This window comes from Podarcis vaucheri, assembly GCF_965113315.1.
Source record: "Podarcis vaucheri genome assembly, chromosome: 11".
In the NCBI taxonomy this organism is placed as follows: Eukaryota; Metazoa; Chordata; class Lepidosauria; order Squamata; family Lacertidae; genus Podarcis; species Podarcis vaucheri.
Genome location: NC_138749.1, coordinates 44,223,781 through 44,246,632, shown reverse-complemented (window position 1 = coordinate 44,246,632; position 22,852 = coordinate 44,223,781). Strand labels below are relative to the sequence as shown.

Here is a 22,852-nt window from a genome sequence, read left to right as displayed (position 1 = left end):
ATCGGATCAGCTGATAAGCGGCTTAGCGGCTTAGAAAAAGGGGGGGAGGGGGGAACCGCAGGAACTCGCAAGACATTTTCGTCTTGCAAAGCAAGCCCATAGGAGATTCGTTTTGCGAAGCACCTCCAAAACGGAAAACTCTTTCGTCTAGCGAGTTTTCCGTCTTGCGAGGCATTCGTCTTGCGGGGCACCACTGTACGTATTTATTTTTTTAAACCGCTGTTTGGACCTGATTTTAAACCCCATTTTGGAAAGCACCCTGATATACTCTACCAAACACTGTCCCTCTTCAGCATCCATTCCTTCCTATCGGGCTCGGCACAGAGTGTTACTGGTGGTTATTTGAAGTCTGCTTTGCACGTAAAGTCGAAAGAGCTTCCCTGCAACTTTGTAGAAAAGAAACTAATCAATACATGTAATGCCTGGCTTGATTCAGTCAAAACAGCCATCTAGGTTGGCATTCTGCCTCTACCATGGAACAGCCACGTGCCCTTGCAAGCTTGCCAGCAAGACAGAATGGTAATAACCAGCTTCTGCCTATTTGGTAGCCAGACTGTTCCTGTTACCAAGGTTTCATTTTCAAATGTAAGAGTCATAACAAGCCTATTCTCTATACTATCAAAGCAAGTGTTCACTACCATATCTTCTAATTAAGCCAATTGCACTGCTTTTCTCCTGGTGACCAGTGTCCGAACGGTAGCACTACTTAATGCCAAATCAGCATAGAGGTAGCGAGATGTGGAGGGAAAGGACTTGTCCCTTGACATAACCGAGATTTAGCAGCAAAGGAAAGCCAGAGTACTCTACTTTAAACCTTATGTTTGGTACAAATGCTTTTGATGTGCATCCAAGCAAGCACATGATATACATATGTACAGAATGCAGGTAAAGGGACGAGGTAATGTGCATCCCTACATCCTTAAGGAATGATGCGCTGGTAGTTAACACTTGGTTGATGTATACGCTTCTCAATCAAGTTTGTTCCATTCTGGTGGTAGACCTATAAAGGGCTGCTACTGCCTATTACAAACGTGAAACACCAGTGGTGCTAAAGGTCTTGTGTAACAACAGAGGAACAATTTAGCTAGTGCGTCCACCCTTAGCAGATGTTTCCAGTTTGGAAATTATTTGTGCCAGCTTTAAACTACCTTGAAAATGATGACAAAATAAGGCCACACTGGTGGGGTTCATGTTTCTTCATAAGCATTTAAAGCCAGTCTGAAAGAGTCAGAAGATGCTGACGTTTTAGCTGCAGAGCAGTCTTGCATGCTGTAATGTTTTATTTCTATTGCATTTTTACGTGCTTTTGAGTAATTTATGTGGAAGCTGAACTGATTAAATTGCTGCCATATTAGATAGATTGTAGGGCAAGGTGCAAGCAAGTGTAAATTTGTGAGGCTCAGATGATTTATCCTCACATAGAAACAAAATCTAGTTATATATACATTGAAAGTATCTCTTCAATTTGTAAACATAGCAGAACAAAGTATCAGCAGCCTTACATCAATGTATCCATCACATACAAAAAACTGCCCCGAAATTGATGTAGCCAGAGGATGCTCTGAGCCATTGTAGAAGAGGGTCCCCTCACAGTCACCTGTACTTCCCCAAAATCTGCTAGTGAAGGTTCGGGGACCGTTCAGAACTAGGAGGTAGACACAAGGGGGGCTTGCAGAAGAAAATAAGTTAAGACCATCTCTCCCATCCACCCTCCTGCAGTAGGTATGTCTGATAGATCTCAGTCCCGCAAATGGGAGGTGTTCTGTTTGTAGAAGGGCAGCTCTGGATCCACACTCAAAAATATTGTCAAGTGCTTGAAAAAGTTAATATACCTTACCAGCTTGTGCTGAAGATGTAATGTACGTAGAAGAATGCAAACAAATAAAGAACCGTATCTTAACCTAATGTGATTTTTACATTTCTTCACAGAATATAGTCACACTGCATGTAGAGGAATTAAGGATTATGCGAAAATTCATTTTCATCCAATATACTATTGCAAAAACTCACCTGGCTAAACCTTCACAGTTGAGCTCTTCATCTGCATAGTAAAAAGGGCTAAGAAAATTCACTAGTGGGGGTAGAGGGAGGTGTGGAGCACTTCATATAGTTTATACCATCAATGTTCGGTCATATCTCTTTTTGTGGGATAAAATATTTGCATTTATGGGGAACATTTTATTCCTCTCATTTGCCTTAGAGCTGACCAAGGCAGCCCTCTTGCTTTTAACCCCTCTGATTAAGAGATAAAATAGAAAATGTGAGACCAACACAATTGGGGAAAAGTAAAAGGAATTGGAAATACACTATTTATCCAGAGTCTAATAATGTTCAGTTCCCTGCTGATGCTCTTTTTAAGCAGCCATAGCTTATGGTAGCCCTGTAAGCTGCACTTGAAACACAAGTCCTCAAGACGTTTAGGCAGAAGAGACAAAAAAACCCAAAAACCCCTTTTAAAAAATCCTTAAGAACATATGCTTTTGCTAGAACAGTCTGGTGGGCCATCTAGGTCAGCATCCTGTTCTCAGTTGACAAGCAAATGACTACAGAAAGCTCACAAGCAGGACCTGAATTCAACAGCACTCTCCCCTCCTTACAAAACAGAATTCAAGCAAGACTAACAGACAAACAGCAACCATGCTACTTTGCTCAACCCCACATTCTAATTTTACTTTTAATGTAGTAAAATCACCAGTTTTCCACCATGTGAATCATCACATTCATCATGTGACATGAAACCGAAATGGTAAAAATGTCACATGATGAATGTTGCTTGGCTTTGACCTCAATGTAGCAAGAGTTGGTATGTATCATGAAACTGTAATTCCATCTCCAGTCGTCATTGCAAAACATCCCTTCTTTAGACAAATATTTGGATTCATTTTATAAATTCTACAGACTCTGATAGAGTTCTCATTGTATATTTTAAATGTGCTTGGTTCTTTTAGTATAACATTAAATGATGACATTGGATGTTTTATGTAGTCTGATTACTCTTTTTTTGTAAACTCCCTTGAGCAGAACAGATGCAAAGCACACTTTAAATACAGATGCAGAAGGTACAACAAACACAAGGAAGCCTCCGAATGTGCGTCGGAAGTTGAATTCTGGGACTAATATAGCAGGTGGCCCAGAAAACATATTTCAAAAAATGCCACTAACAGATTCTTAGGGTCAACATTTTAGGTTGTTTTGTCAGCTAAGCAGCAGCATTACTGCAACACATTAGAAACTTGAGCTAATGCGGAATTTGGCAGCCAGGTCGGGGTAAGACAGTTTGAGCAATGCACTGGCTGCCAATTAGTTTCCAGGCCCAGTTCAATGTGCTGGTTTTTACCTATAAAGCCTTAAAACGGCTCAGGACCACAATACCTCAAGGACCACCTCTCCCCATATGAATTAACCCGGATGCCACAATAATCATCTGAGGTCCTACTATGTGTACCTTCTCTGTGAGAGATCCAGAGGGCAGCAAGATGAGAAAAGGTCTTTTTTGTGGTGGCTCCCTGCTTGTGGAATGCTCTTCCCAGGGAGGCTTGCTTGGCGCATTCATTACATATCTTTGGGCGTCAGGTGAAAATGTTTCTCTATACCTAGGCCTTTAAGTCAAGAATTGTGGAGTTGCTGTAAAAGCACAGTGTTGAAGCCTCTTCCGATAACACAAAAATCCCTCCACTTGACTTTACATACTTTCCCCTACACAGATGTACTTTCTGTAAAATAATGTATAATGTATAAAGAAGTCCTTTGTGTCACCCTGACATTTTGGAAATACGACAACAGCAAGAAAGCAGTATTTGCAAACATGATATGACTTAAATCAATTAAAGACAAGACTAGGCTAGAAGGCAATTTTTAAAAAATACTCTAAGGAAACTTAAAAGACAGCAAGTCCAACAGCATGCTTTCCACTGAGCAAGTCATGTTTAACATTGCTGCCATCTAGGGGAATTTGGCAAAACTTTCACATTTTGCAAATTTAAAATCCTGCACTCTGTGGGTTCTGATATTGAGGACTAAACTACTGGTCTTCAAATGGTACGTTAGGACCCACTATTGATTTGCAGCCTCACTTAAGGCAGGTCACAGAAGCAGTGCTAAAACCATACAAATATGGTAAAAAAATAAATGCATTTTTGGTCTAAAGGTGGGGCTCAGCTCTGAAAAGTTGAAGACGAATTGGCTGAATGACACAAAGCACCACAAGAGCTGCAAACTGGAACAGAGAAGCAGCACTATGTGCATAAAATATAATATATTTGACGTGACAGGAACTTACACTTCTCTGCCACAGTATCGCTACTCTAACCCTGTTAAGAATTCATGACTTTTGGCTAAACAATTCACCAACTTAAATGTGTCATAATTTTGTATTATCATGATTTATGCTAGTCTTAGGTAGCAGTTGGGTAACCAAGTTCATTTAAGCAGAAAGAGTATACATATATTGGCCCAAGGTACTTTTGGATTAATCCAATTACAATAATTTCTTAAAAGTGAATTTTTTTATAATATTATGTATCATGCTCTAAAAGCATTATAACAGATATGGTAAACCATAAGGAACATTGCAGAAGCAACATCAAAACAGTTCACACTTTACCCCCATAAATATTTTAGAATTAAATACATTTTTACAAATTGGATAAACTTCCGACTATTGTTGAATATGCAAATCTGACTGACTGTAGTCTGCATTCCACGTTCATTAGACTATTCAAATCCTATACAAGTAGTCTAAACAAATGTTACAACATCCCTCATTCATGAGGGGTCTTCAGATTGCCTAGCTCCATTATAGAATGATTCAGATATAAAATTAAAACCAGTTATTTTAGACTGAGGAACTTTTAAGACCGTGCTTTCTAAACGGTTTGATTCAAAGGGTTGTTTATTTTAATAATGAGAATAATCAGTTTAGAAGCATCATACAACACTGAATTAACCTATTCCTCTGTTATCTTTACCAATCTGGACCATATCAGGGTCAATCAGATCTATGAAGTATTGACTGTGTCCATTTTTAATGTATTTCTGCACATTAATAGACAAGCTTTTCAGTATAAATACTAAAGTAGATGTTTCCATATATTTCCAATTGATCTGTTGTAGCATTAGATAAAAGTTAAACAAAGTCCAGTCCAGAAAGTTTTGACAGTTCTCATTTGTTTCTCCAACTTTCAGTTCAGATGCCAATAATCCCCTTCATCTATATTCATCTTAATACATTGCATATGTATCAGCCACACTCATTTCTTCTTCTTTCCTTTACCTTTTTTACTTCCCTCTCCTTGCTGTAGGCTTTGGTCACTGCTTCCCATTTTCTGTGTCCTTGTTTTTAGTTTAGGAATTGTTTCTGCTGCATATAGCATCACTGCCTTACCTAAGGGGGGGGGACGACAGAGGTAAAGGAAAAATGAGAGAAGAGGCAACGAAAAAGCCCTTACATTTTCCACCACCGCTGCTGCATTTACAAGGTAACTGGAAGTTACACAGGAAACCACCCAAAACTAGTCACCTGCAGCAGAAATGGGGAGCCGTTTTCAGCCCAAGGGTCACAACCCCTCATAACTATCCTTCCAGGGGCTTTAAAGGCAAGAGTGGGCACAGCCAAGCAAAACATGGGTGAGTTGCACACACATTCCTTCGCTACAAAAAAGAAGAACCCATCTCAAGTAACATGGTTCAGTTTGGCTGTGGAAGAGCCCTCTGTGAATGGAAGGGGCCCTTCCATTCACAAAGAGAACTGGGATCCTGCTGGAGTAAGGTGGCAGAACAGTAACTTAAGGTATGTCTACTGTATTTAGACTTATGCTTACAGAAGTATTTGAAAATGATCAAGGGCTCTAGCTGGCCCAAGACATTTTGGCACCTGAGGCAAACCACAAAATAGCTTCCCCCACTCCGCCAGGGAAAAGGGTTGATGGAAGATCTACATCAGGAACAAGGGGGCAGGGAATAAATATCTACATTGGGAACTGTTGCCCCTGGCGATCCTGCCGTCCGAGGCGGCTGCCTCACATTGTTTCATGGGTGGGCCGGCCCTGGGTCTAGCATTTGCATTGATAGAATTTTTTTTTAATACTGTGCAGATGAAAATACACTAAGCCCAAATCAAGTCAGAGAGATGGGGACTCTTGTACTGAAAGGTGTCGGTAGTTGAGTATATGTATAGTTTTTACTAGGAAAACAGTGCTCCCTAGGGGGGAGAGGGTGGTCACATATGGCTATGATTGTTAGTTTCTATTTGCCACTGAGCAGTGCTTTGGAGTCACAAGAGTCTGTTTACATTCCGCACATTCCATACTGTTGGAAATCTCACGGGAGACGGATGTGATGTTAGTGGTTTCCTGTTCCTTTGTTCCTGTTGCTCTCTGCTCTCACAGAGAGAGGATGTTTTTTCTGTCTGCATAGCTTAGTAATAAAGCATAGCAATGTAGCCCAAACCTCTCGTCTCTTCCCTGTGCTGGAAACTCTGCTGAATGGGGGTGTGTGCCTGGAGCCTTATCAGAGGCTCAGGTCGTCAATCACATCGGGGGCGATTCCGAAGGACTCGGCCGAAGGAGGATGAGCTTTATCAGCTCGGTCGAATGGAGATCCCAACAATGATTGCGGTGCTACCTCTAGCAGCCCCTTATTGTAAGGAAGGTTTTTGCAGGACTCCCCACCCCTGCATGTACACACACACCTCTGGGTTCCTAAACTTAGGTGTCTTTAGTTCAAAAAGTATAATTTAAAAAAGCTAATCTCACTCACGTGTTGGAAACTGAGGCTGACATAGTTTGCCATCTTCTGTCTTCAGCTGAATGCGCACTCTTCCTCTATATTGTGCATCACGGTTCCACTCCCTGGGATACATTTTGTTTTTCTAGCATTTGGGGAAAAGGTTACCATTTTATAACCAGGCTTACTTAAAAATACATTCATACTATGACTGCAATATGAAGTCCACTTACTATTGAGTAAGACCCACACTAAACTCTGAGTAAATATGCTCAAGACTGAACAATTAGTTTGCACAAGTTTTTCACACATTATTTTAGTAAACCTTACACAAGTTCCATAAGGTAGGCCATTATTCCTATAGCTCATAGCTTACTCTTAAGGTGCTTTCCAATCCAGCACCTCTGATTACCATTAAAAATATGAACACTTATTTTGTAATACATATATCTTTACTCTTTGTAAAAACAAGCAACTAGTAAGTACAATAAAAGCATAAATAAAACTAAAGTGGACAGACATGTACACCTGTGGTATATGCTCCAATTACATTGAGAACTAAACATCATTATTACCTCCAAAAGCACATTAAGTCCAACTGCTGCACATACATCTTGAATTTCTGTCGGTGTTGGATTTTCAACTGCCTAGAAGAGTCAGACATTTTTAGTTACTATCAGGTGCAGCTAAAATGGTTGATTACTCCAAGTAATAAAGCTTTTCTTGCATATAAACTTTAAAAAATGATCAATGAACAGTTCAGTAAGTATTACTTTGCACCAACATGAGATATTAAAGTACTGTGGCAAGAACCAAATGTTCTGAGCTGGTGAAGCACAACTATTAAGAATACAGGGTTGTGGGAGGGGGGGGGCTGACACAGCCCTTTCAGTCTCTGGTAAATAAATTTTTAAAATGTCAAATCAAATACCTTTATTGGCATCACAATATAAACTGTTTCAAATCACTGGGATAATTAAAAGGACAAGGGTGAAACTGTCAAGGGTCACACTGTGGTCGTGTACACTTAGATGTTCTGCTACACCCAGGCTATTTCCCGAAGGGAAGGAAACCCTTTCGGGTAAAATTGTGGCTAAAAAGGAAGCTACTAGAGCAGTGGTATCTTTGCCCCGATCTGCCAGGAGAAACCTCATTTGATTTCTTCTTGGAGTTGTGGGCCGGAGAAGCAACATTTTACCCAGCATCAGTTGGCAAGGTCTGCTATGTAAAGGGCAATCTAAGAGAATGTGGTCCATTAAATCTGGTACTTCTTGGTTGCAGGCACACAAACGGGCTTAAAGGCTCTTCGATGGGAAGGGAGTAGTAAATCCTTTAGGTATTTGGCACAGGTAATTTTAAAAATGTACGCAATCATTAATTCCCTCCTCCCCCTTTCTACAAATTATTTTTATGCATGGTATGTATATAACTAAATTCATACATAAACAGCTCAGGCTGCATACCGGAAGGGTGGAAGCTAATTGCTCCAATATAAATAATAATAATAATAATAATAAATTTTATTTATATCCCGCCCTCCCCAGCTGAGCCGGGCTCAGGGCGGCTAACAACAATCAAATAAACAATCAAATAATCATACATTCTAAAAATATTTCATTATAAAAATTAGTTAAAATCAAATTGATGGCAACCGATTAAGCAAAATTCTGTGCAGGTTGCCAGAGGAGGGAGTCAGGCTGCGCCCTGACCAAAGGCCTGGCGGAACAACTCTGTCTTGCAGGCCCTGCGGAAAGATGTCAGGTCCCGCAGGGCCCTAGTCTCTTGTGACAGAGCATTCCACCAGGTTGGAGCCGCAGCCGAGAAGGCCCTGGCTCTAGTTGAGGCCAGCCTAACCTCTCTGAGGCCTGGGACCTTGAGGATGTTATTATTTGCAGACCGTAGGTTTCTCTGTGGGGCATACCAGGAGAGGCGGTCCCGTAGGTACGAGGGTCCTAGGCCGTATAGGGCTTTAAAGGTTAAAACCAGCACCTTAAACCTGATCCTGTACTCCACCGGGAGCCAGTGCAGCTGGTACAGCACCGGATGAATGTGATCTCGCAGCGAAGACCCCATAAGGAGTCTCGCCGCGGCATTCTGCACCCGCTGGAGTTTCTGGGTCAGTCTCAAGGGCAGCCCCACGTAGAGCGAGTTACAATAATCCAGTCTGGAGGTGACCGTCGCGTGGATCACAGTGGCTAGGTCAGGGCGAGAGAGATAAGGGGCCAACTGCTTAGCTTGGCGGAGATGGAAAAATGCCGCCTTTGTTATAGCTGTAATCTGCGCCTCCATAGAGAGGGAGGTATCGAAGATTACACCCAAACTCTTAACGGACGGTGCTGGCACTAATTGCACCCCCGCAAGAGATGGGAGTTGCCCCCTCGATCCCATATCGTCCCACCCCAGCCAGAGGACCTCTGTCTTCGAAGGATTTAACTTCAACCGGCTCCCACGTAACCATCCAGCCACAGCTTCCAGACATCTGGTCAGTGTGTCTGGGGCCGAGTTAGGATGGCCATCCATCAACAGATAGAGTTGGGTGTCATCAGCATACTGATGGCAACCCAGCCCAAAACTCCGGACAAGCTGGGCGAGGGGGCGCATAAAGATGTTAAAAAGCATCGGGGAGAGAATCGCACCCTGAGGCACTCCACACACCAAGGAGTGACGCGATGACAATTCCCCCCCAAGCGCCACCCTCTGTCCCCGATCAGAGAGAAACGAGCGCAGCCATTGAAGGACTGTGCCCTGGATCCCCACGTCGGCAAGGCGGTGGTCCAGGAGTTCGTGATCGACCATGTCAAAGGCTGCTGACAGATCTAGAAGAATCAGCAGCCCCGACCTGCCTCGATCCAGCTGCCTGCGGAGATCATCTGTTAGGGCGACCAGAGCCGCCTCGGTCCCATGACCAGCACGGAAGCCGGACTGGAATGGATCCAAAGCAGATGTTTCATCCAGAAACCTACCAAGCTGTTCAGCAACCACTCTCTCAATCACCTTACCCAGGAATGGAAGATTCGAGACCGGGCGGTAATTGGATAGATCTAAGGGATCTAGTGATGTTTTCTTTAAGAGCGGACGCACCACCGCCTCCTTCAGTTCCCCTGGGAATATCCCGGTGCCAAGGGACAAGTTGATGATATCCCCCAGGGGGGCCCGCACCTCGTCTGGACACGCTCTAATCAGCCATGACGGGCACGGGTCAAGAGGACAGGTGGTGGGCTTTCCAGCTTGGAGGAATCTGTCCACATCGGCTGGAGATATCCGGTCAAAGTGGTCCAATACTGGACCCGAGGACAGTCGAGGGGCCTCCAGTTCCTTTATTGTATCCAAATTGGCAGGGAGGTCATGGCGGAGCAACAGGACCTTCTCCGCAAAAAAGCTCGCAAATGCCTCACAGCTGTGTGTCAGATTGTTATTTAAATTTGGCTGTCCTTCAAGGGACGTTAAAGACCGAATTATACTAAATAATTGTGCCGGGCGAGAGCTAGCGGATGCAATGGAGGCCGAGAAATAAGACTTCTTAGCGGCCTTCACTGCCATCTCATAGGTTTTCATAAAAACCCTATAAGATGTTCTTGAAGCTCCGTCACGGGCACCCCGCCATACTTGCTCTAGCCGTCTGAGGTCCCGCTTCATTTTCCGAAGGTCCTTGGTAAACCAGGGAGCCCGGTTTCTGCGGGGTCGCAGAGGGCGCTTAGGTGCGATCTCATCGATGGCTGCCAGGAGCTGGGTATTCCAGCCCTCAACAAGCTCAGTCAATGAGTCGCCAGGGGGAGCAAGGTCCCGCAAGGCTTGACGGAATCTATCAGGGTCCATCAGCCTCCGCGGGCGAGCCCAAATCGGCTCGCCACCTAAGCAGGGTGGGGGTGGAAAGTCAATCCTGGCTTTCAGAGCGTAGTGATCAGACCATGGCACCTTCATCGAAGGAGACATGATCACATCTATACCGGCGCCAAAGATCAAATCCAGCGTGTGGCCTGCTTGATGTGTGGGGCCCGAAACAAACTGGGAGAGCCCTAGTGGTGCCATGGAAGACACCAGGTCCAGAGCCTGTGAGGAGGGAGTGGCATCAGCATGGAAGTTGAAGTCTCCCAATACCAATAGGTTAGGGAACTCCAAGGCCCAGCCGGCCACCGCCTCCAGCAGGCCTGACAGGGTGGCTGCTGGTGCGCTAGGTGGCCGGTACACCAGCCAGACGGCCAAGCTCTCCTCGGAGCCCCACACTAGGCCAACACATTCAATGCCGGGGATCGATGGCGATGGTAGAGCCCTGAAAGAACAATCTTCCCGGATTAATACTGCCACCCCTCCCCCCCGGCCCACAGTCCGTGACTGGTGGAGGACGGAGAAACCCGGGGGCGCCATCTCTCGTAAGGTAACAGTTACCCCTTCGCGCACCCAGGTCTCCGTCACACAAGCCAGGTCGACCCCCTGCGAGGTAAAGAAATCTCGCAGGGTAGCGGTTTTGTTGCCTATAGACCTGGCATTGCACAACACCAGTGAAGGATGGGGCGCAGATTGGAAGGGGTACGAGCATATCCGTATCTCGATCCCCTTCGCCTATAACATCTGCCCCCACCGCCAAAAAAGGGTATATAACTAAATTTATAATTTCTTTGCCAGCCAGTTTTATTAATGTTACCAATTCTTTTACCCAACATTATTACTGCTGTATTATGTTTTAGGCTGAACACCCCCGTACTGTATATCCAATGAAAGCGTGTTTTACACATATTTAAATAAATAAATGTGACCCGCTCCTCCCCAATCCAATAATTACTTTCTCAAGTGCTATTCTTCTTCCTTCTGCTATTGTCTTCTTGTTATTTATATAGGCAGGATATATGCAGATGAACCTAAGCCAAGAGAAAAGCAACACAAGTTGAAAGCTGCTGGTGCATGTTTAGAATATTTAGTACTGTACCCCACCCCAAGACTCAGCCTGAGACTCAACTTTAAAGTTCCTGCCTTGAACCAACCAAAGTGGAGTTACAGCTGCCAGACAATGGCATGATCAACTTTTTAAAGAAAATACACTTTCCCCTTCACTTGACTGCAAATATGAAGCATGGAGCTAAAGGCTTTGGCTGCCACCCCCAAAGGCTGTAATACTTAACTAATCAATTGAGTAAGAACAAAATTAAATCAACTAAAAATGTATCTCTTGTTTAACCAGGCAGTAGACACATTATATTCGATACAGCAAATAACAATCAATTATCCAAATGCTTAGCCTTATTAGCAAAACAGCACCATCCACATACAAGAGGTGGTATTAGCAGGATTAGAGGAACCTAAATTATTAATTAATTAATTTAATTTGTATACCACCTTATCCCTGCAGGTCTCAGGGCGGTTCACAGGATAAAAGGTTTACAGAAGTATTAAAAAATGGGGAAACCTCAAACCAACCTATTTAGGATTGAGCTTGCTCAATGGCCACTGCAGAGTACCCTGAAAATAAGGGAGTGCGGATGGAACAGAGAATGCTAGACATGGGCCAGGTGGACACTCTGAACAAGATATTCCATGTATTCCACTTACTGTATATTGTTTTAAATGCCCATAGAACCTGCCAGTGTGAGCCATCATCTTAAAGGGGCCCATCTCTAACACAAGATGAATACATCTTTAAAGACATTGACGGTCACCTGGGAGGCTGGGATCTAAAGTGAACTGCAGCAAATTAACAGCATAAAAACCATAGAAATACATATGGGATCTCCATATGCATGTTTGTGTTAAAGCCAGAACGAAATTCTGCAAAAGGTCTAAGAGGATCCTTACTTCCACATATACCATCTAAGAAAGTACAGCTCTTGGTTCCGAAACATTATTTTGCCTCCCCAGTTACAAAAAGCGCATTAATCAATGCACGAAAACCCTTATGGTCTAATACCGTGGTTCCCAACGTGGGGCACACGCCCACAGGGGAGCAATTTGATTTTTAAGGGGGGCAATTCGAGAATGAGTTATTAGCAAGTAAGTGAATGGCCTTTTAGGCTTCTTCCACGTGAATAGGAGTTCACTTTTTGAATAATAATAATTATATGTCACCGGGGGGGGGGGAATCACGATTTTAGAGATGCTTAGGTGGGACATGGCCAAAAAAAAAAAAAAAAAGGTTGGGAACCACTGATCTAATAGAGTAAAATGAATTTGAAACCAGGTCGCTCGGCTATCAGCAGACAGTTATCCCGCGGTTATAAGTTATATTACTTATAAATACGCTTTTATCCAAGGGCTGCGACAGCCGTCGAGCAGCAGGCGCGGCAGAGAGAATAACGACCACTTATAATAACCACCTCCCCCCCCCCTCGGGGTCCCCAACCCACAGCCGGCAGAAATGGCGGGGAGCCGCCACAGAAGGAACCATAAGCAGCGCGGACAGCACCGCCACCGCCACTTACCGAGACTTATCGTTGGGCGAAGAGGGCGCAGCCCAAGCCATGGTGTCCGCACCGTCGGCAGACCGGGCCGGGCCTTCAAAGCACAGCTCAGCGGAAGTTTGGCCGAGCCGCAATGGGGGACGGGAAACATGGGGAGGGAAGAGACATGACCGGACGTCCCGCCCTCACACTGCTGACGTTGCCCTTCGCTAATGGGTCACGGGACTATCATTCAAAAAGCAAAGCAAGCAAGAGAGAAAGAGAGAGAGAGAGCGTCCCGGCTTTGGGGACGAACCAATGGGAGGCCAGTGGTTCTGAGTATCGCGAGAATTGTAGTGGGAAAAGGTTTCCGCATCGCGAGAATTGAAGTTGCACCATAGAGCTAAGAAAATTAGCATCTCGCCACCGCTTCCTCTATTTTTTTTCCCCTCGGTGGGCGGGAGTGGGAAACAAGGCGGACCAATCAGAATGTTAGCTAGATAGAAGCTAGATAGAAGCACAGTGTAGAACCAAGACAGTTGCAAGCAGCGTCGTGTCGCCATATGCCCCACTGAATTGAATGGGGCTTACTCTTGGGGAGGTGGGCATGGGCGTGGCCGAGGGGACGCAGGGAGCGGCAGCTGCCCCCCTCCCCCACCAAAAAATCAAGTAAATCAATACAAAATATTTAACTGAGGTTCTGCGCGCACACACACGCATACACCCAACATAAATCATGGCTACGCCAATGTAAGTGGGCACAGAATTGCCGCAGCCTAAGGGGGGGGGCGCTGCCCCTCGGGGATGTTATTTGAGAGGCAAAACCACGAGGTCTTGGGAGAAGAAGTCGCGGGTTGCACCGAAAATCTCTTTTATTATTAAATAAAATTATTAAATACAGTGATACCTCGGGTTACATACGCTTCAGGTTAAAGACTCCGCTAACCCAGAAATATTACCTCGGGTTAAGAACTTTGCTTCAGGATGAGAACAGAAATCGTGCAGCGGCAACGGGAGGCCCTATTATCTAAAGTGGTGCTTCAGGTTAAGAACAGTTTCAGGTTAAGAGCAGACCTCCAGAACGAATTAAGTTCTTAACCCGAGGTACCACTGTAGTAAAAGAGAGGCTCGGGAAGGGAAGCTGTCAGGGAGAAGCTCCCTGGAGCGAGGGCTGCATCCAGACGCAAGCAGCTCTCCGGGGAGAGGATGGGCGAGTGAGCGGGGGCGAGGACGGCAGGTTTCAAGTCTGCTTTCCGAAAGGTTTTCCCATCACCAGGAGTGCCAAGTAGAATAAGATTTGGGGAGGGGGGGGGAGGCAGATAAGCCCCGCCCTACATCACAAGACGCAGCACATGCACACTATTTGAATGACAATGCCCATCAACCTGGGGGGGGCAGCCCCCTCAAATATTTTTTTTTTTGGGGGGGGCCGAATGGACCGCATCCCTTAGGAGTTGGCTTCTATGCCCATCATCTATTCTACGCTATTTTAAATCGTTTTTATTTATTTTTTAATGGGTAAGTTGCAGGTTGGTTTGGAGGGCGCGCACGTTTCAGCATCACTGCGAGTTACTTGCAACAGAAGTCAGGTTTTTGTTTTAAAGATAGGGCCACAAAAAGAACTTTTTGCCACCACAGTATTGTAGGGAGGGGGGGGTCTACAGGAGTAGTTAGTAATATAAAGTTAATTAATTTAGGACACCATAAAAAATTTGGCATCACAGAATCAGAGGAGTGTGTGTATGTGTAAACACATTTCCGGCAGCCAAAAGTCTTGGTGCGATGTGGGCTAGCTACCCCTTTTCTATGGCTTGTAAGAAAACACTCTTGGCTGAGGGTACTATTTCTTATAATCTTTGCATGTTCTCTAGGGGTTGTATCTGGGATCCTCCCAGAACAGAATGGAGCATGGGATGGGAGAGGAAGTTTCATTGCACAGGTGGAACTTCTTGCACTAATAGGACTACATCGCTGGATACAAGCCTAGTTTTCCAAGGGTAGGTGCCACTGCAGGAGGGTTGGCATTAGAAAAGGATGGTGATGTTGGCTGGTTAAGGTGGGGGATAAGCAGTATTGCAGAGCATCAGATATAGCATCATTCCCATCTGTTCCAATGTGACTTGTGAACTTGGTTGGTTTGGTTAGCATTTGGGTGGCAATCACGGCCATTTTTCTTTTTTCAAAATACTGTTTATTGTCCAGAATGGGCATGGGAATGTGTATTCTGTAGACATTTCATGGCTTATTGCATCAATCCTATTTATCCATGTATAGCTTCTGAATTTGATTGGTTTAAACAGGCACCAGGCAAAAACATTACTCTTCTCCCAGGCCTTTGGCTAATCAACCAACCTTTTGCCTTTTAAACTGTGTGTAGGCAAGTATTATTGTTTTGTTTGTTACTATGTTATGTATCTTTCTGTTTTTGTATTATAAATCACCTTGTGATCCTTGGATGAAGAGCGGTATACTATAGATAGATAGATAGATAGATAGATAGATAGGAAGTTGGTGGCCCAGGCCATTCCATTCCAGATGGCACAAATGGGTAAATTTGATGGTTTCAGGTCTAAAATATTGTTCACAAATGTTTAACACATTCCACTATTTTGGGGTGTAAGTTTTTTTTTTAATAAAAGGGGTCTCTTTGGCCTGTTTTACAACATGCCATAAAATAATATCTAATGGAAAACTTTTGCAGATGAGCTCTTTAGTGCTCTTACAGTGTCATTCTATGTATTTTTTACTCAGTCATAAATCTAATCTGTTCAATGGAACTTTGTCTCGAGTAACTGTGCATATGATTTCAGCCTCAAGGATCTCCCCCAGGGAACCAAGCAAACCTAATTTGCATTCATAGCAAGGCTTCATGTATGAATTTCACTTCTCTGCCTGTGCTTTATGTCAATGCAGCAATAGTGTATTTGTCATCAAATATTAATAGAATTACTACAAAGGAATGTCACTAGACACACCTGCGTAAACTGTAATTGCTGCTCAAGATGCTAACAGATAATGCTGACACTGGGGAAACATGGGATACGCCCCACTGTTTCATGCTGCTGCAATCTGCTGTGGCTTTGGTTCTATATAAAGGTTCAGCTATGCTGAGAATGTAACATTAACATTTGGCTGTATGTTACAGTTGTCAGTCAGGCCAATTGTCAGTGAAACCTTAGATAAAATTACATTTTTAAAAATACATGTCAGGGCAGGAAACAGAACATCAAAGGCTGCATTTAAAGCTTACATAAACAGAGAAGATACATCAGTTTGCTTTAAAATTCCTCATGCATTTCCCAGCAGAGACTGCATAGGCTTGACTCTCTGCTCTGCGTTGCAATGCAGTTTTTGCAAATACTTAGACCTCAAACTCTGTTAAATATACAGAGTCTTGTGACACTCTTAAGACTTGGCACATTTATAGCATAGTTTTTTTGTGGACCATGCTATAATAAATGTGCTAGCTTTTAAAGGTGCTACGAGACTCAATATTAACTGTGTTTTCCCGGTCAGCTGGAAGTTTCATTGCAATATTTTCTTAAATCCGAGTGCCATGTCTTTACAGATGTTTTATTAAATGCAATTATTCAATGTGCACAAAATATTACAACTCATGGAAGAAGAAGAAGAAGAAGCAGAAGAAGAAGGAGGAGAAAACACACATTTTATTTCCCTGGCTACAATCCAAAACTACAAAAGGGTCACGCTTTCTCCTTTCTTTATTCCTTCCCATACGTATTTCCCTGGTGTGGTTCTCTTTTACGACTCTCCATAATATTCAGTCATTTAGAGCAATGCCTGTTGTGCCTTTGCACACAATCCAAGCTATTCTTTTAAATTGAATAGTAAAAAAAAAAATCCACCTTTCGCATTGATTTTGTCAGAACAAAGATTTTTCCAAGTAAATTTACACAGCCACCTTATTCCTGAAAGCTATTCTTTTACAGATGCATGTTTACTTTTCCAGTTCCTTAGGGCTGAATTTTTGCAGCAGGGAGATTGTTATACCCATGTAGGCTTCCCAGATGATTAGATCCTGATAATACAGTACAGTCGTACCTTGGAAGTCCGTTCGACTTCCAAAACATTCAGAAACCAAAGCGCGGAACCTGTGTTGGACGTTCAGGTTCCAAAAGAATGCTAGAAAACTGAAACACACACTTCTGGGTTTTGATCGTTAGGGAGCCAAGGTCTTTGAGATCCAAGGTACAACTGTACAGCAGTCTCCCTACTGCAAAGGTTCAGCAGTGCACATTAGTCATAGAGAAGCCACAGGCCATATTAGTCCTGCTTCTCATTCTCCTTGAATGCTTCTACCTGACTGAATCTGGCCTTGAGCTGTGATGACAGTACCTTTTGCTTACCTGATGGAGATGTGGAGAGGGGTGTAGTATCTTCTGCAAGGCTATAATGTAGCCTACTGTACAAAAGTAGCTTTCATCCGTTATGGTACTCACTTTGCCTCTGGCCTTGCCAACAGCTGGCATGCAAAACCTAGAACGCTGCTCATGAGAGAACCCAAGCCTTGGGCTGAAAAAGGTTTCCCACCCCTGTGAGGATCCTCTGGGACTCCCCCCCCTCCTCGCCAGGGTGTATCAGCAACTCCCCCCAGAGCAGAAATATATTTCACTTTTGCAGCTTGAAATCTCTAGGTCAAAGTCCCCACCTGCTACTTTTATGAATACATTTTCTACTTACTGCCCTCTAGTTTCTTCAGTGCTTTCATTCCAGTATACTTTGTTACATACTCATTTATTGATACTCGATTGTGCTCTGCCTTTGTTGACTTGTTTATACAGTGCCATAGATGTACATGGTACATGTTACTCTAAACATGTGGGGAAGAAACAACCAGAAAGAGTGGAGGTATTGTGTGGTCTGAGCAACGCTGAGAGGTGAATGGCCATGGCTGCGACAAAATTATGGAGAGAGGCAGGAAGACTGAAGCGAGACAATAGTAATCGAGTCAGGAAAAGACTAAGATATGAATTAACATTTTGACTGAGGAGACAAGACAGGAACTCCTGGTCCTGTGTGACTGCACATCATTGTTACATACACGCTGGAGACTCACCAAGATGTACAACACATTTTAAAATGCAAGGAAATATTTAATTTTCAGGGGAACTGCAAAAGGCCGATAAGCCATGCAAACAGCAGATATATCAAGTGTAGTTTTCCAAATATTTTGCTCCTTTTAAGGCATCCTGGATTCAAGCAGTACAAGCCCTGTCTAACATGTTAATGTTTTGATATCCAAATAGAAACACATTAACTGTGCACTGCAAGTCTCAACAGGCAATTACTGCTCCAGCTGTGTACCTTGATGATCACACTGCTGCCTGCATACAGCCAGGGCAAATCCCAAGTCACCCAACCTCCTCACTCATTAATCATTAAATGGAGCAACAGCGTTGGTAAGGAATGAAATCAGCAATTAGTTTAGTTTTGGAAGCGTAACTGATTTTAAATACAATTGTATCAAGAAAATGTACAATTGATCCAAGTTAACTGTGTGGATCTTAAAGTAATTCGAGTGCGCTGCACAAGTCATATTTCTCTAACAATTTCACTGGCAAATTTACAACCATGTTCCTGTCTTTAGTAAGCTGTTACCATGTTTCAATTCTTTATCACTGAACACACATGCTGATTTAGTTCTAGTTATGCTTTCAAAAAGGTTTAGTAATGAGAATGCTTAAGCAAGTGAGGCACATGCCAAATTCTTTAGATGGGGATAGTTGTGCTCAACCGAAACTGATCTGAATCATAATAATAATAATAATAATAATAATAATAATAATAATAATAATTTTTATTTATATCCCGCCCTCCCCAGCCGAAGCTGGGCTCAGGGCGGCTAACAGCAATCAAAATAGTCCAACATTCTAAAATTAAGATTCTTTATCAAATCTAATCTGGAATGTATTGTGGAACAGCAAGCATTAATTTAAAATACTTGCATGTTTTACTATGCTGCATTGTACAGAGCTTACCATAACAACTTCTTCTCCCTGTACTTGTTCTTTTAAATGTGTTTAAAACTCAACACTGTTCCAAAATCTGGCCATGTCTTTGCCCAGGCAGGTTTGTGACCCATAAGAGCAGCAAAATAACTGTACAATGGTGATGGGATAAAATCAGGCCAAATCTTTATTGACAGCAGCTGGCAGGAAAAAGGTTGGCATGGCACTGGGTTCCAGGATCAGTTCATAATTCCATAAGCTCCTGTTGATAGAATGGATCCACTGGGTTTGGACTGCTCCAAACCTGTATGATGGGAGTCAGCCAATGTTGAACCTTGTTGTGGTGCAAGCCAAGCAAACGAGGTCTCACTGGGGGACCAGGGTGCAGATTCCAACCAGACAGATCCCGAACCCTCGCTTGGGTTTGCTGTGGTCAATCCTCCCCTCAGGTCCCTTATGGAGTTGTCCACTATACTATATTGATCCTGATCAATGCCATTTCTGCTGATTTCTACCGCCTAACCAAGGAAAGCCATATTTCACTGTGGGATATGCTAAAAAATCCCCAACCAAGTGCCAATCAGGTAAGAGAAAAAAACATTTCTGGCCCAGTCAACCAGCAACCCAAAATTGCTCAGCGAAGGCTCTAACCCGAGGGCAAGCGGGCGGGAAGCTCTCAAAGCAAAATGAGCTCCAGGGGAAGCAGCCTTATATAGGGTTTCCCCTGCCCCCTGCAGTAAGGGCTCATGGGACAGCTTTTTCCCATGAGCCCATCAGACAGATAAGATACTGGGCAAAACCTTGCCCAGTATGTTGCTGCAATCTATGGGCCACCGCGCCACCAGGGGAAGGTGTCCGGTGCTTATTCGTCAATGGAGCAGGGTTTGTCATATACATGTTTGACAGAGTCTGAGGTATACATCTAGCAAAGTTCCTTGCTACTGAAGAACCGTATCAGACCACTTTCACATTACATTGGTTTTCGAACAGCTTAGTTCTCGAACGTTTTGCCTCCCAAACACCGCAAACCTGGAAGTGAGTGTTCCGGTTTGCAAACTGTTTTTGGAAGCCAAACATCCAGTGGCTTCCAGTCAGTTGCATGAGCTTCCTGCAGCCAATCAGAAGCTGTGCTTTGGTTTCCGAACATTTTTGAAGTCAAACAGACTTCCGGAACAGATTCTGTTCGACTTTTGAGGTATGACTGTACAAGCCTTTAGCCATTTCCCAGGCAACTCTGTATCCTAGAATTCTCAAAACACAAACAGGGAAAAGTAACATGGGAAGTAGCCCTTAACAAGCAGAGAATAGTATACTCCGTGTACAGTCAGACTATATATTTTAGGTTAAGCTTTCTGAAAACAATGTTGTAAGAAGAATGGGTGTGCAAGGCTCTGCTCTCTAGTTTTCCCAACATATACAAACACCCACCAAGGGTATTGGAAAGCGCTGAATTGCCTAAGGTGGTCATTAACATTCATTCATCTGGCAGGAATGGCTAAGAGAAGCTTGTAACACGGATCAATTAACAGATGGGACAGGAAGGGATTATATAGACAGAGTGGTGGCACCTCCCAACAAAAAGCAGATAAGTCCTGAGAAATACAGTAGTGTCTTTAGTCAATTCCAAGCAGAACTACATTTGCACGTGCACAGACGGCATATTTCTTGATCGGAGGAAAAGCTAGGAGAGCTCCAGAACCTTGAGATATGAAAAAAACGCTACAGAAAATTAATAATTTTTTATCTTTTGGAAGGGAATGATGTAATAGTGGCAATTGTTTGGATTTCCCTGCAGGTTAAGGATTTGAAGACCACTCCCTAGACTTTTGCTGCCATTAGGAAGCTCATTTAAAGAAATGCTGAATAGTCTGTATACCTGACCTGACAGTTTCCCAGTGTCTGCTCCCCAAAATACAGTTGTACCTTGGTTCGCAAACTTAATCCGTTGTGGAAGTCCGTTCCACTCCCAAAACCGTTCAAAAACCAAGGTGCGGTTTCCGATTGGCTGCAGGAGCTTCCTGCAGTCAAGCAGAAGCTGTGTCGGACATTCGGCTTCTGAAAAAGTTCGCAAACCGGAACACTTACTTCTGGGTGTGCAGCGTATGGGAGCCAAAACGTACGAATACCAAAGCGTTCGAAAACCAAGGTACGACTGTAGGCACAACAAACCTGAGCATATTGGGAACTAGAAACCTCATCCTAACATTAGAATTCCAAATAGGGGGGAGTGAGCATACACAGTGTGGGTCATAGGGAAAGGATGTGGCTGCAGCATCTCAGAAAAGGGTAAGTGGGGTGGAATGTGTTTTAGGAATGTTAAGTGAATCCAGCTTTCTGGTAGTGGAGTTCAACTCAATGTGAATGTTTACTGCAAAGGTCATCAAGCTTTATATATAAATACTGCTCATCAACTATAGTTGGTGCCTAATATTAATACTGAAATTGTAGGGTTTGTTTTTTAAATTTTAAATGTTGAGACATTATTCCCAGTGGTCTGTGAACCATGTCCTCAATGGTGTTTCTGTAAAGATACATTTAAAAACCATACAGCTCCTAATACCTACAAAGCAAAAATAAGTGGTCTGCAAAAGCCCTCAGCAATTTTCTAGTCCATGGGGGGAAAGCATGGAAATCACTGATCTAGCTTAAATATTAGACTGCCACAGATTTCAATGGAAGGAATACACACGTGCTTAAATCTCTCCCACTGAATTCTGCCTAGATCTTACAGAAAGCTCACAGGTTCAATCTCCTGGTAAGGTTGGGAATCACCCTCGTCTAAAATACCGACTGCAGACAGGTCACCAATGACAATACTGAACTAGATGGAACCAGTATTATGGCTCTGTATAAGACAAGTTCCTAAACATCGAACGGTATTTGAAGATGATTTTCCCCATTTTGTTTTCTGTTCCAGCAGTCCTGAAGCCATGCTCTTTAGAGTAAGGGGATACAGAACAAAACAAAAATTTCATTTTAAATCCCAACATAGGATCATGCTAACAAGACCTTTGATAGAACATCTGTCAGTGGCTCAAAATCTTAAATCAACACAATTTAAGCTGAAAGAATGCATTTAAAATGAAACAAGTTACACCTCACTGTAAAATTGTTGGTATATAAGAAATTGGGGTACAGGTGGAATCAGACTGTATGTTGGTTTTATGGTAAAACACATAATTTAGAAAGAAAGAAAAAACTTCAAATGACATAAAGCTGGGAGGAATGGCAAGAACTTCAGAAATAAGAATTAAATTGCAAAAAGGTTTTGCGTAAAATAGAATGCAGGAAGCAAAACTGAAAACACCTGGGAATTATCTGATCACAAATTGTGAGCTCCAAGTTTAACCCTGCTGCAAAGATTATAATGCTAAGCATGCACATATCTCCCATTAGCATGAATGGGAAACCTACTTGCATCAGAAAAAAGGTAAATGCAATATGGCGTCCCATTAACAGTGTTTTAGGGCAATACGCTGTTCCATCTCTGTTTGCATCTTCATATCTTTAATGGGTCTAATTCCATATTTCACTGTAATGAACAAATGATAGTAAAGGCATATTGACAAGGAGCTGTGATGTGTAAGCATGCTCAACTGAACATTCAGCTATTGATTCACAGTTTGGAGAAGAGAAACTGAAAGGAAAATGTGAAAACAGCTCTGAAAATAAATTCCAGGAACAAATTAATATGCGAACAAATTAATTACAAAATCATACACTCACACAGATGTTTATTTATTTATTGGTTTGTTTTTTTTAAAAAAGAAATAGCATTTGGCCATGTTAGTA

At 43.2% G+C, this 22,852-nt stretch overlaps 1 protein-coding gene and 1 long non-coding RNA gene across 2 annotated transcripts; one reads left to right on the top strand and one right to left on the bottom strand.

Moving 5' to 3' along the window:
* The first annotated feature begins 40 nt into the window (after window positions 1-40).
* On the top strand, window positions 41-5,148 carry LOC309514494. The gene is made up of 2 exons (XR_014211996.1): window positions 41-3,429; window positions 3,460-5,148. It is a non-coding gene; the product is annotated as an uncharacterized lncRNA (long non-coding RNA).
* Window positions 4,237-13,284, bottom strand: SRP19 (signal recognition particle 19). The gene is made up of 5 exons (XM_082191686.1): window positions 13,134-13,284; window positions 11,504-11,579; window positions 7,299-7,370; window positions 6,757-6,868; window positions 4,237-5,383 (listed from the first exon to the last, which is right to left on the bottom strand). Exons 1-5 carry the CDS (start codon window positions 13,172-13,174, stop codon window positions 5,250-5,252), a joined length of 435 nt encoding a protein of 144 aa, XP_082047812.1. The 5' UTR covers window positions 13,175-13,284; the 3' UTR covers window positions 4,237-5,249.
* Between the last annotated feature and the right edge of the window lie 9,568 nt (window positions 13,285-22,852).

Excerpts from the sequence above, each read along its gene's own strand:
- SRP19 (XM_082191686.1), bottom strand. The coding sequence starts at position 13,174 with ATGGCTTGGGCTGCGCCCTCTTCGCCCAACGATAAGTCTCG. Across the intron at positions 7,371-11,503 it reads GAAGAATAGCACTTGAGAAA|GCAGTTGAAAATCCAACACC; the intron begins GTAATTATTGGA and ends TGACTCTTCTAG. Across the intron at positions 6,869-7,298 it reads GACTTAATGTGCTTTTGGAG|AAAAACAAAATGTATCCCAG; the intron begins GTAATAATGATG and ends CCCAAATGCTAG.